At 38.2% G+C, this 15,109-nt stretch overlaps 1 protein-coding gene across 1 annotated transcript in view; it reads right to left on the reverse strand.

The window, feature by feature from the left end:
- Nucleotides 1–13,009, reverse strand: part of GC (GC vitamin D binding protein) — a 33,774-nt gene extending 20,765 nt beyond the window's left edge. Inside the window, exons 1-3 of the mRNA XM_016188359.2 lie at nt 12,850–13,009; nt 1,536–1,605; nt 603–735 (exon numbers count right to left, since the gene is read on the reverse strand). Of these exons, the coding sequence (XP_016043845.1) occupies nt 603–735; nt 1,536–1,605; nt 12,850–12,907 (261 nt within the window). The 5' untranslated portion in view covers nt 12,908–13,009. The remainder of the gene's footprint in view (nt 1–602; nt 736–1,535; nt 1,606–12,849) is intronic.
- Nucleotides 13,010–15,109: the final 2,100 nt, after the last annotated feature.

The raw sequence follows: 15,109 nt of genomic DNA on the forward strand, positions 1-15,109 counted from the left end.
TTTTTTGAAATCTGTTGTAGGTTTGAGTAGAGAAAATTGTCTGTACAGTACTTTATCACCTAATGCATCTAAATGTCACTTACATCAGACTTGATGAGCACATTAGGAAATGGCTGGAACTGCCTGCAGTTGCAGTTTCTGTCTATATTTTGAGCTCTCTTGTTTCAGTATTTTTGTTTTTTGGTGTGTGTATACACACTTACTCACCCATATTAAGAGAGGAGAACCTAGAGCCTGGAACATGTATACTGGACAACATTTGAATCCCCAAATAATTTGAAATTATTCTAGACCAGTTGGTATAGTCTTGTCATAATGATAAAAGCATAAACTCTTTTAAGGTATACAGAAAGTAATAGAAATATTCTAAGACAGAGTCAGTATGTGACTTAGCTTTTTCATTTGAGCTGAGAGGAGACTTGGCAAAACTGAGGTCATTCTGCTGTGCTGGAATAATTTCAATCTGCATTCTGTCATAATAGACTAAATTTCTCCCATACATGGAGAGGGTGATGTTGCAAGCAAGATACGGCATAAAGATAAGGCCTATCTCAACCTTGTTTTATGAACCATGAAGGAAATTGCCAGATACATCAACCTACCCTGTTGTCATAGCAGTCAGAGTCAGCCCCTTCAGCACAGCAGGCTTCTGTCAAGGAGACAACTTCATTTATAAGATGACTGATCTGTTCAAATGTACCACTAGGAAATTTTCTGCTGTACAGAATTATTGATCTGAGGAGAAATGTAAGTCAACATACTCATTAGAGTTGAACTTTTTTTTTTTACACCCTGGCACATAGTATAGTACACTATAAAATTTATTATTTTTTGGAGGACTATTACATATATTGGGTTAATAAGATGAAGCTAATTATGCTAGCTTTTGTTCTAGGTAAATTCATCATATGAAATTATAGAAGAAATTAGACTTTGGGGGGGGGCGTTCCATTCAACCAACATTATGGTCTCTCTTCCTTCACACCACCTCTCAGATGAACCTGTTCTGTATCTCAAATGTCTTTGTCAGATGTTTCTTTTTCTCCCAACCATGATTATCACTGGAGCTCAATGCCTGCATGAATCCACTACTCCAGGCAGTCCTTTTTCCTTATCAGACAGAGGGTGAAAAGACAGAAGACAGGAGAGATAGAGAGAAGGAGATACTGTAGCACTGCTCCACTGTTGAAGTCTCTTCCCTGTGAGCACTCCCATGTAGTTGTCTGGGGGTTGGACCCAGGTCCTTGCACATGGCAGCATATGTGCTCTACAGGGAGAATCACCTGCCAGCCAACATGTGCTTTTCCCCCCCCACTTTAAATCTCCTTAGAAACCCTGCTTACTTATTCCCAGTTAAGTAATAAACACACTGAGTGAATTCTTACACCACTGTAATGATAATCTCACTGGAAAATTTCAGTGTTCTCTGTGTCTGGCAGCCCTGTCCACAGTGACTCGAGGGCTTTCCTTTCCTAGGAGATACCAGTTCAACCCTTTGACAAGCTCATTCAAGTTCAAATAGAGTGGATACTTACAAAGATCTGAAGTCATCTTTACCCATTTGGGCGAGTTCTTTGCAGACTTTATCCTTTTCATAATCTTTGCCTATGAAACAGAAACAGAAACAAAATATATGTATATAATATATACATATTTGTTTATTTGTGGTCCAGGAGGTAGCACAGTGCATAAAGCATTGGACTCTCAAGCATGAGGTCCCAAGTTCTATCCCTGGCGGCACATGGACCAGAGTGATGTCTGGTTCTTTCTCTCTCTCTCTCCTCCTATCTTTCTCATTAATAAATAAAATCTTTTTTTAAAAAAGAAAGTATATATATATATTTTTTCCTTTTAATGAATGATGCAGTAAATGTATATGTGCAAAGGGGTACACCACATGAATAGCACTTTTCTCACTTATCTGTATGGGATTCGATTTTGGGGGTGACTCTATAACTTTCTCTCAGTGGATCAGTCTTATATGATATACCATTAATTTTCATGGACAACAAAAATGTACTGAGAGTGAAAATAGTTTAGTCAAATAAAAATGCATCTGGGTAGAAATTAGTGAACTGGCAACCTTTTGTATTCCCCCTTTATTATTTTTTTGTTTGTTTATTAGCTAGAGAAAAAGAGAACAATTGATGAGGGGGGGAGACAATTGCCATACTGCTTCACTGTTAATGAAGTTTCTGCCTTGCAGGTGAGGATTGGGGGCTTGAATTTATGGATTAGTTATAAATTTGGGTTCATTAGTTTCAAAATAAGCCAGAAAATGTGTATTAATCATTAATGATTTTCTGTGGGGCTAAAGAAAAAGTCACAGAAGGGAGAAATTCAAGGTAGTTTACGACAATGAAGGATTATGATATCAGTTTTGAATGTTATTCCTGGGTTGACATGGGAAAACAGTAGCAGTAGGTTTGATCTAGTTTAGTGTGAACAATTTGTTAGAGCTGTGGCTAAGTAGCCAAGATGATTCTCTTTCTAAAGCAATTTGTTTTAGTCTATTTTCAAAGAGTTTAAATAACCAAGCATATTAAAGATTCCTAAATTAAGACAGCATTGTAACCTCAGGAAAGTTAATATTAAAAAATAATATTAACACAAGGTGAAGAGGAAGGGATGTAAAGAGACAGAGATAGAGACAGAGATAGAGACTATCAATCTGGCACATGGAATGCCAGGAACTGGAAATCAGGATCTCAGGTTTCCAAATTCAGTGCACTACTTACTTGATCCAGCCTCATGATTTTAATTTATTTTTTAAAAAGTATTTATTTTTCAAAGATAGACAGATAGACAGATAGACAGACAGACTGACAGACAGATCAGAGCACTGCTCAGCTCTTGTTTATAGTGGTGCAGGGGATTGAACCTGGGACTTTGAAGCCTCCGGCATGAGTGTCTGTTTGTATAATTATTATGTTATCTCTCCCTACCCCTAAAAGTTACTTCAAAGGGATTATAAAAAATTTTAAGACTATAGTAAGAAATTATGTAGTATATTTCCCCCCCAAACTTGTGTTTTTTTTATTATTGATTTAATAATGATCAACAAGACCATAGGATAAAAGGGTACAATTCCACACAATTCCCACCACCAGAGTTCCACATCTCATCCCTTCCATTAGAAGGTTCCCTGTTTATATCCCCCTGGGTACATGGATTATTATGGATCATTATGGGGTGCAGAAGGTGGAAGGTCTGGCTTCTATAATTGCTTATCCTCTGGACATGGGTCAATCCATACTGCCAGCTTGTCTCTACCTTTCCCTTGTCAGGTAGGGCTCTGGAGAGGGTGGGGCTTCAGGACTCTTTGGTAAGGTTGTCTGCCTAGGGAAGTCAAGTTGGCATCAATGGTAGCATCTGCAACTTTGTGGCTGTGTTTTAAGTCACATATCTAACTGAGACATTTAGCTTTTGGCATGGCAGGAGTAAGGAGAAAACCCCAAAGAAAAATATTGTACAAGTTCAGAATTCAATTATAAGAGTAAAAATGCTTTTATTAAATAACCAGTAGAGGAAGCTATTGCACCATGTATTTCTCATGAGGTCTACTGGAAGTATATTTCTGACTGAAATTGTATTATTCAGAAAGATGTACAAGACTAAGCAAAGAAGTTAGTAACCTTTTCATATTAAAATGTTTATGTTAATATGCATTGTGACTATTGCAAATCGACTTCTCATTAAAAATCGATCTCCAATTCCATGGAGTAGGTCTTAATGCTTTTCCCTCATAATTCTATCTTAATTAAATTACAAATGACATACTCTGTTTTTTAATGCATCAATAATTTAAAAAGTGGGTGATCTGGACTTTGTTATACCCCAGTAAGATCAGCACAGTTTTAGTGACACTGGCAAAGTGATTTTCACATCGTGACCTCTCAGTGCCAAATGTTTACAAATTGCACCAACTTAATTTTTTTTTTTTTGCCTTTTGCAACAGAATGTTCCCTTCCTCTCTGTATTGTGAAACTTCAGTAAGTCCTGTCTTAATTCTGGACTTTGGAAAACCAGATATAATGTACTTTTGGGAAAATCCTTACTGTTCCATGCAATGCATTGGTCTCAGCACAACTGATAATTCATTCATACATGACACAGGCATATTTTGGGGGCACTGTGACAGGCGTATTTATTTGGTTCAGTATTGAATAGACACAACAGGAAGAAAAATATTTCCTAGCTCCTCTGGAACTTTCATTCTAGTAGGAATATACAATAAGGTATGTGGTATTTTGATAGAAACTTTGCTATACAGGTATTTTGAGTGTTTTGTTTACAGTTCTCTAAAACCAATTTGGTGCCCTTGAAAAATCATACCAGGAACAACAATGGTGTCCAAACGACATTGAATTGAATAGATATTCTATATTTCATACCTCTGAAATTTATTTCTGTTCTGAACTGACAGACTTTACTCTGTCAGAAAAAGTGAGCACTTTTGAAAACATTTAAAATTATGGTTTGCAGTATCTGTTTAAACTGCTAGGCTGGGCAATGGTGGTTTCAGAGTGGTGTTGGTATCTGAGAAATTAAACACTACTCAGCTGGTCTGAGAAGCTGCACTAATTATTGGAGAAAAAGAAAAACTACTGGTATCTCAATGAAAACAATGTCAAGGATTAATTGAATGAACATATAATCAATAGTCAGGCTTTTGTTTTGGCTTCAACTCCATTGACATTTTTTTAATTATTACATAAGACATCAAGCTATTTTTCATGTTAATGTTTACAATGGTTAGATTTTGAATCAAAGGAAAAATTCAATTTCTTTAATACTGAATCTGGAAAACTACATGACATTTAGAGGAAATTACCGTTAAGATGCCATCAGTGATACAGAATATCATTTCAGATTTTTAAACTGCAAACACACATTAAAACACTAGACCAGGGCCGGGTGATGACGCACTGGGTTAAGCACCAGAACTGGTGCAAGGACCTGGGTTCGAACCCCACCCCCACCCCCACCTTCGGGGGGCTCACTTTGCAAGTGGTGAAGCAGGTCTGTAGGTATCTATCGTTCTCTCTATTTTTCCCTCTCTGTTTTCCCCTCCTCGCTCAATTTCTCTCTGTGCTATCCAACAACAACAACAACAACAGCAACAACAATGGGGAAAAAAAGATGGCCACCAGGAGCAGTGGATTTATAGTGCAGGCATCAAGTACCAGTGAGAACCCTGGAGAAAAAAAAAAAAGAAACAAAACAAAACTAGACAATATACTCAAAGGTTAGTTACAATTTCTAAGAAAATACAGATGCAATGGTTTTGTAGGTTTCTTGGACTAATGTCTTTGGACTCACCATGGGTGCTAACCAACATGAAAGTCTCACCAAAGGAGGTATTCTTCTCCCATGCATCTCATTTTACTCCTCCTTCCTTTCACACTTGTCATTTTGTAGGTTTGAAGGGGAAACAGCTAATTATTTTGCCTATTTTGACCCAACTTGTGTTGCAGTCATTCAGTTTTTTCTGAGTACCACACAAGTGAAATCATGCTTTCTGACATATTTATAATACTCTCTAGCCTCTCTACTATTGCAGAATGACTGGACTTCATTTTTTTAAAGTGTAAAATGGGATGATTCTTTTGCAATATTCCTTTCCATAGTTGGCTTTAAGCCTATTATTAGAATGCCAAGGTTAGCAAACTCAAATACTCTTTTTGACCCCGTACTGCAAAGCTTAACTCTTGATTCAAGAAATGAAAATGCCCCCCCCCATTAGAGATTCCATGGTTCTAATACAAAGGAGATAGCCACCATTCAACTTCAGTTCATTGCTGGTATGTGAAAAATTGACCCATACAACATTTCTCATGGTTTCAAATAAGTTACAAATTTGAATTTTTGTTATTTCTTCACCTTTTAAAACTATGGACACCAAGTCAATTCTGACCTTAAAGATACATTGACCCAAGCCATGGGGACAAAAGAAAACTGTGAGGGCCTAATAAAACACTTATGGGAGACAAAATTTTGTGATTTAGGAAAAGACAACGGGATCCAAGTCTCCTGGGTCTGAATTCCTGCTGTCTCAGGGAATAATGCGATCATGGGCAAGTTCCTTATTCTTCCTGTTCCTCCTCAGTCTTTTCATTTGTAAAATGGAGACTGTTGAATCTCATAAGATTGTTTTAAAACTAAAAATATCAGTAAGTCAGTCTGGGGAAACAGCATAGTGGTTATACAACAGACTTTGATGTCTGAAGCTTTGTGATCCTAGGTTCAATCCACAGTAGCACCATAACCCAGAGATGATCAGTGATCTGGTGTCTCTCTCACTCTCTTTCTCTCTGAATGTCTCTTTCATAAATAAATAAATAAGATTATAAAAATAATTAAGTAGATGTATACAAAATTCTTAGAAAAGTACTTCCCAACAGTAAAAAGTATATTCTCATGACTTGTGGTAAAAAAGTCAAATCATCTTGTGATGACTGCTATTACTATGCATATGTCTTGACTATATATCAGATGCATGGAACAAATTTTGACCATTCTAAAAGTGCAAAACATTTTGCAGCCATCTCTAAAGCCTCCGCTACTTAAAGAACTGATACATGGTAAGTATGCAATAGCAGTAGTAGTCATTATTATGCACATGGCAGAAACAAAGCAATTTTAACTTTTTTTAAAGAACTCTTTTAAAAAAATTTATTTATTTATTCATTTTTTGTTGCCCTTATTGTTTTATTGTTGTTATTGATGTTGCTGTTGTTGGACAGGACAGAGGAAAACGGAGAGAGGAGGGGAAGACGGGGAGAGAAAAGTATACACCTGCAAACCTGCTTCATAGCCTGTGAAGCGACTCCCCTGCAGGTGGGGAACCGGGGGGTCGAACCAGGATCCTTGTGCCAGTTCTTGCGCTTTGCACCACCTGCTCTTAACCTGCTGTGCTATTGTCCAAAATCCTAGCAATTTTAACTTTTACAGTAGAAGCTTAGAAGGCCTTGGAAAGCAACTAGAAGTTAAAAAAAAAAAGAGGACTGTTTTAAACAGTAAAAATAAATTAGAACATGATCTTTACATGAAGAGAATGTGGGAAAAGACAAAACTAATATTGGAAAAGCACTAGCCATCTCTGAATGATAAGTAGTCCAATAAAGTAACTGAAGTATAGAACTTAACAGAGACTTAATAGTCAAAATTGTACTTATTTTAAGGGGGTTATCTACTGAAATATATTTATGTAGAATGATCAACTCATAGTTTTATTTAAAAGAGATAATATTGAACTTACTTTTCCCTTCATAAAGTTATTTTATGAAATACATGAGTGTATGTGAAGTGAATAACTCTCCTACCTAACATCTGGCAAACAATGAAAGTTAGCACCTTTCTATAGTGATGTTACAGAATATTGCGTCAGGTTTTGTATCCATGTGATATGGACATGTTCTTTTCCTCTAGTCTTCTGGCTCTTAGTCTCAGATGCTGGGCTGAATGACTTCCTCCTCAAAGGAATGTAGAAGAGAAGATAACAAGAAGATTCTTAGAAAACAGAAATTCATTAACATTAACTCAGTCATCTCCTGTGTAACTTTCCTTCATTTTATTCAGACCGATAAAATGGTAGCCTGCCAACAGTAAGATGCCTTGATTTAATGCTCTTTTCCTTTGAGAAACTCTAGCTAGGTACTGAACCCAGAGACCTGCCATTTTAGATTTCTAGAGCTACCATAGCCAATTACCACAGATTTAGTGACTCATCCAACACAGCTATATTATCTTAAAACTCTACCAGGTTGACACAACCCTCACTGGGCCAAAATCAAGGTATCAACAGGGTTATTTTCCTCCTTGAGCCTCTAGTGGAGCACTCATCTCCTTATAGAGGTAGCCTATTCTTCCATCTTCAAAGCCTGCAACTTTGCATCTCGGCTCTTTTTCTTTTTCATTATGCACATCTTTTATTTTATCTTATTTGTTATTGGATAGAGATAGAAATTGAGAGGAGTGGGGGAGATACAGAGGGAGAGGAAGACAGAGAGACACCTGCAGTCCTGTTTCACCACTTGTGAAGCTTTCCCTCTACAGGCGGGGACCAGGAGCTTGAACCTGGGACCTTGTGCACTGTAATGTGTGCGCTTAACCAGGTGCGCCACCGCCTGGCCCCTCTTTATGCACATCTTCCTCTGACTCTTTTGTTTCCCTTTTGCATCAAAGTGATCTTCATAATTGCTTTGTCCCCAGCCAGAGAATCAGGCTTCTTTTAATTTTGGTGCCAGTTGAGTAGAAACCCTAACCTCATCTGAATTTTAAATTCTTTTTTTTTTTGTTCCTGCAACTTTATTTAGATCTCCCGCACTAGGATGTAGACATTTTGAAAATTTTCATTTCTGTGTCCTACACACATGAATACTGAAGCCTGAAGTGCCTTTCCTAAACCCCCGCCCCCATCAATTGCTATTAACTGAAATCAAAATTGGGGTGGATTTGGATCAGATTATCTGGTCCTTGGGTTCTGCAGTGGGCACTGCACTTGTTTAACCTCACTAGTTCATTAACACCACAATAGTAGTACCAACTACTCTATAGTATGTATTTGGACTTCATTTACTGTGGTTCCATTTTATATATTTTTTTCTAATGAATTGATTGGAAGAGTTGGGAGATAGAGACTTGGGTAGGAAACTATTATAATGGTTTAGTAACAAGGAAAAAGGACCTGGACAAGGGCAAAATATGGAAATGCAGACAAAAAGATATTAGTTTTTAGAAGTAGTGTTCATAGACCTGGAATTAGACATACACAGGTAGTAAAAGAACGAGACTAAAGGAAATACTGAGGTTTCTATAATTGAATATTCCACACAATGGCTAATGCATTTCAGAGCAAGAAGGTATAAAATGCAGGAATGATTGAAAATAATAAAAAATAAAAAGATCTATCTAAGAAGTTTCTGTATGACTCGACACAAATGGTTCTGATAAGATGGTGCCAGGAAAATAAGTAGGGGAGTGAATAAACAGAGCCAGGAGGGAAAGGGATGAATTAGAGTTTGGAACATTGTGGGTAGAGAGAAAGAGTTTCAATCTAAAATAAAACCAGAGGAGTAGAAAATGGAAAATCTCGGCACATGCCCTCAAGAAAATAAAACTTAAAGGTTGATTAAAAACAGGTTGGGGGAGAAAGCACAATGGTTATACAAAAGGACTTTTATACCTGAGGCTCTGACGTCCCAGGTTCAATTCCCAGCACCAGCATAGGCCAGAGCCCAGCAGCGCTCTTATCTATTTGTCTCTATGTGTATCTCCGTAAATAAAATATTTTTAAATTGATAAGAGCTGAAACACTAAACTTTTTTAAAGCTTTTTTAAAAAAATTTATTTATTTATTTATTGTTGTAATTATTGTTGTTGGATAGGAGAGAGAGAAATGGAGAGAGGAGAGGAAGACAGAGGGGAGAGAGAAAGATAGACACCTGCAGACCTGCTTCACCACTTGTGAGGTGACACCCTTGCAGGTGGAGAGTCTGGGGCTCAAACCGGGATCCTTACACGGGTCCTTGAGCTTTGCACCATGTGTGCTTTAACCCGCTACACTATTGCCGGACTCGCCAACACTAAATTTTTATAAGGTCCTGATTTATACAAAGTGCAACCTATTCCTCAAGCAATGGATATTTTCTAAATATCGCCACCCTCGAGCACCCACCCCAAAATTGCTGCTTGAACTCCTCTGAAGCACTCAAGTCCAAGAGCTGTTGATGTAGTGAGAAGATTACCAATTGTTCTTTCACAGTGATTTTCCTTGTGGAATTTTTTTTCTTATTCTTTTTTATATTTATTTATTTCCTTTCATTGTCCTTGTTGTTTTTCATTGTTTGAGTTATTATTGTTGTTGTTGTTGGGTAGGACAGAGGGAAATGGAGAGAAGAGGGGAACACGGGGTGGGGGGAGGAGAGAAAGATAGACACCTGCAGACCTGCTTCATCGTTTGTGAAGCGACTCCCCTGCAAGTGGGGAGTTGGGGGCTGGAACCAGGATCCTTACGCCAGAACCTTGTGCTTTGCGCCAGGTGCGCTTAACCCGCCGGTGTGTTACCGCCCAACTCCTTTTTTCATATTCTAAAGTTAATCAATATTTGCCTTATGCCAACTTGAAAAGTTCTTCCTAAGGTCCCCAAAAGGAATGACAAGAAATAACCTATACCTGCCTGGTGAGAGAGGAGTAGCAGTAGATGTATATGGGTGTGGTATATTACACCAAAGCAAAGACTCTGGGGAAGGAGGGGAAGGTGAAGAAGGAATGGAGTGTAGAAAGAGGTGCAGGGTGATGGAAAAAGACCCAACTTGGGGGAGAGAAGTTTTTTTAGTAATAAAATATATTTATTAAGATATAAGTTAATAAGCTCAGTAGAATAGTTTGCATGAAAAACACCTTCTGGTTTTACTTTGAGTCCTGCAAGAATGCTGGATAATTGCCTTGAAGTTTGTAGGGGTGTATTTTTTTTTTAAGCAAATATGATTCACATATTTTGCCAGGAGTTAAGCAGCCTCTGTAGGTTGTGGGGAAATAATTTCTTTTATTTTAATTTTTTTGTGGGGTGGGAATGGGAGGGGGACAGAATTTTTTATGGTCACTTATCACAAGAAAATGAAAAATGGTACCCATGTGTTAGCAACTGCACTGTAGTCCATGAACCATCACCCTCAATTACTCCTTCACCCCTCCTCCCATAAAGTAAAAACCAAAATCTAAACAAGGTGGAGGCAGCATTGGGAGAAGATAATCCATTGCTTTTTCATGATTTTACCTCCTTGTATATATGTATTTGACTTAGTAAAAAGTATACATGCACCCCACTACCACACCCATGCCAGCAACCCCAAGCCTGATATTGCACATTAAAATAATGGAATGAATGTCACCTCCTCAATAACTGTTATGCAAGATTGGCAGAAAGGATACAAAGATAGATCCAAGGGGGAAAAGATATCTACATATCCTAAAATACGTCTCTCTGGCATTCTGTACAACTGTGTCCCTGAATTGAACTTATGAAGGGACAACATGTAGAACAGGGACTCGATAGTGGTTTGGGAGACTGGCATAGTCCACAATTAGATCACACTTTTTTTTTTTTTTTAAAAAAAGGTATATTAGGGATTTAACAGTCCTTTCCAAATGTGTAAGATTTCAGGGGTATAATTTCACACCCACTCATAGCATGTAAGTCACCATACCTTCCACCAAATTTATCTGTTCATCCAGCACCCCCATCATTGTCATAGTTCTCACAGGGTCTGAGAGACAAGACAGTTCGGCTACAATTTCTTCTTTTTCCACCTCCCAGTTGCTTTAACAGCCTATATCTTACATATAGGAGAAACAAACTGATCTGTTTGGATAGGCAAGTGGGTATTCCCCCATCTATACAAAAGATACCACTGTGATACCATGTTTAGTAAAAATACATATCCTAGGGTGTCAGGCGGTAGTGCAGCGGGTTAAGTGCATGTGGCGCAATGTGCAAGGACCAGCATAAGGATCCCGGTTCGAGCCCCCATTTCCCCACCTGCAAGGGAGTCACTTCACAAGCGGTGAAACAGATCTGCAGGTGTCTGTCTTTCTCTCCCCTTTTCTATCTTCCCCTTCTCTCTCCATTTCTCTCTGTCCTATCCGACAACGAACGACATCAACAACAACAGTAATGACCACAACAAGGCTACAACAACAAGGGCAACAAAAGGGGGAAAAATAGCCTCCAGGAGCAGTGGATTCAGGGTGCAGGCACTGAGCCCCAGCAATAACCCTGGAGGGAAAAAATTGTTAAAAATAATACATATCCTGAGAACTAAATGCTAGAGTACACAAGGAAAATATCCGTGATACTCTGTTCTTGCTAAATGCTGTTAATTTCCTGTCAATTTCATTTCTGTGGTAGTTGTGTTGCTGTGTAACATCCTTTTTTTTTTTTTTTTTTGTAGAGATGGATTTTTTTAAATCAATGCTACATCCATTTTTCTCCTGAGGGAAAAACCGAATAGAGGAAATTTATAGTTTTTACTCTTACCAGGCACTAACATGGATGTTTCCTTATGACAACAGCCAGATTTGGCCTTGCAGACTGAATCCTCGATGGCATTTGTTTTTCTTTTTTTTTCTCAATGGAATTTTAGGAAAGCAACGCTATGGTTGTGAAAGTCTAAGTGAAGTTTCTTTCTGAACTGTAGCTCAATTATATTCCACAGCTACTGAACATTCTGAGGTCATGTGGAACACTTTGGGTAATGTAATGCAATTCAAGTATTGGGTACATAGAACTCCATGAAGACCAAAGCAATCTCTCAGGTGCTTTGTGCATTTTGGCATGTTAGAACTATACTTTGTGTTTTTTTTAAAATTATCTTTATATATTTATTGGGTAGAGACCACCAGAAATTGAGAAGGAAAAGAGAGATAGGGAGGGAGAACAGACACCTGCAGCACTGCTTTACCACTTGCAAAGCTTTCCCCCCTATAGGTGGGGATAAGGGCTTTGAGTCCTGGTCCCTGAGCATTGAAACATGTGCAGTCAGCCAGGTGCACCCCCACTTCCCCCCAGGACTGTACTCTTAATAGCGATAAATAATTGAAGCCTAGTAATTTTCAATCTATTTAGCTACTAAATTTCTAATTGCAAACCACCTTCCAGATCTAGCTTTCTGCAAAGATAGTAAATATAATTGACAAACTATGTAAATTTTCTTTCTTGACATTCTTGATTTTTTTTTCTTTTTTAATCCAAACTGAATACTACCGAGCTTAGTTTCAGTATCATTTTTTTTTTAACATGGTAACAGAAATATGACTAGTAAGAATTCCTGCCACTGGAAGTCTTACCTCTCTCTAGAGCATGTGAACATGCTGCAAAAAGCAGGAGAACCAGGACCCTCTTCATCCTCCTGCCTGGTCCAGTCCTGCAGTGCCCCTGTCTCCCGAGGTGTAGCCTGCAAAAACTGGCAGCCAAGAGTAACGGATTCCCTTTACCAAGATTTCTGACTACCAACTCATTAATTATTAAGCTCTACACAGAAGCAAGGGCAGTCATCCTTGGCCCACCAAAGATAAAATATGATTAATCAAGGCAAACAGACATCCTGGGAATAATGTGGCAAAACTAGAAGATATTAATCATTAACTTTGTTAAACTGCAAAAGAGTCAAGGTATATGGAGGTCACTTTCACTGTTGTCTTTTCACTAAAATTGATTTACTGTACTAGTAATTTATTATTAATTTATAAATTACACAATTATGTGTCATCTTTGGACATTCTCTACCCTTATAAAGAATGAAATATTGAAAACTAGATGATTTTTCCCCCCAGGGTTAGTGCTGGGGAATGTAGTGCTCTCAGTGGTCATTTTTCCCATCCTCCCTTTCTATTTTATTTGATAGGACAGAGATAAATTGAGCGAGAACAGTGAGACAGTGAGGGAGAGAGAAAGACACCTGCAGGCCTACTTCAATACTTGTGAAGTGTCCTGCTGCAGGTGGTGAACCCCATCCTTGAGTGGGTCCTTGGGCATAGCATTATGCGTGCTTAACTGGGTGAATCACAGCCCTACCCCAGAAAATTAGATGCTTTATATTTAAAGGGAAAAGGAAGAGCCAACTCATTACATTCTGAATTGTAACTGCATAAGACAACTGTACTGATGATTATGTGCTAGTATTTTTGTATGTTATATTACACCTTTGGGAATATTGCTGGATGTGGCAAAAAAAAAAAATAAGCAAGTACCAAAATGAGCCCAAATAATAACCTGAGTTAAGTGACTTGTCTCAAATTTAAAAAAAAAAGTTATTTAAAGCTTGGTTTCCTTAGCTAGAAAATTCTTTATAGTATATAACTAGTATATGTTATAGTACACTTGAGAGAGATGATGTAATTGCAGTAACCTTATGAAAATGTGGAATCTTGGGACCAGACGGTGACGCATCTGGTTAAGTGCACACATTACAGTGTGCAAGGACCCAGGTACAAGCCCCTGGTCTCCACCTGCAGGGCGAAAGCTTCACGAGTGGTGAAGTAGGGCTGCAGGTATCTATCTCTGTCTCTCTCCCTCTCTACCTACCACTCCCCTACCATTTCTCTCTGTGTTTAATAATAAATAAAATAAAAAATAAGAAAATGTGGAATCCAACATCTTCATTTTTCTACAGATAAGGAAGGGCATTAAGCCCTGATTCTATTATGTACGTTGAGGCACAGATGTTTATCTTTGTGTGGAGGCAGGTTCTTGTAGTAGCCTTCTTTTCAGACAATGGTGTCAGTTAAGGGTTGGGTACACAGGCACTAAAATCAAGTCTTAAAAGGCTAATAACCAAAATATATAAAGAACTCACCAAACTCAGCAACAAGAAAACAAATGACTTCATGTAAAATTGGGGAAAGGATACGAACAGAATATTCTCCATAGAAGAGATCCAAAAGGCCAACAGACGTATAAAAAAATGCTCCAAGTCATTGACTATCAGAGAAATGCAAATAAAGGATAAAGGAATCCTCCTGCAGTGCTGGTGGGAATGAAAATTGGTCCATCTTCTGTGGAGAGCAGTCTGGAGAACTCTCAGAAGGCTAGAAGTGAACGTATTCTATGACTCTGCAATTCCTCTCCTGGGGATATGTCCTAAGGATCCAAACTTAACCATCCAAAAAGATTTGTGTACACCTATCTTCATTGCAGCACAATTGGTAATAGCCAAAACCTGGAAGCAACCCAGGTGTCCAACAACAAATGAGTGGCTGAGTAAGTTGTGGTATATATACACAATAGAATGCTATTCAGCTATTAAAAATAGCGAGTTCACCTTCACCCCATCTTGGACGGAGCTTGAAGGAATCATGGTAAGTGAGATAAGTCATAAACAGAAGGATGAATATGGGATGATCTCACTCATAGACAGAAATTGAAAAACAAGATCAGAAAGGAAAACACTAAGCAGAACTTGGACTGGAGTTGGTGTACTGCATCAAAGTAAAAGACTTTGGGGTGGATGTGGGGGAGGGTTCAGTCCTGGAACATGATGGCAGAGGAGGACCTAGTGGGGGTTGAACTGATATATGGAAAACTGGGAAATGTTATGCATGTACAAAC

This window comes from Erinaceus europaeus, chromosome 3 (genome assembly GCF_950295315.1).
Source record: "Erinaceus europaeus chromosome 3, mEriEur2.1, whole genome shotgun sequence".
Lineage (NCBI taxonomy): Eukaryota > Metazoa > Chordata > Mammalia > Eulipotyphla > Erinaceidae > Erinaceus > Erinaceus europaeus.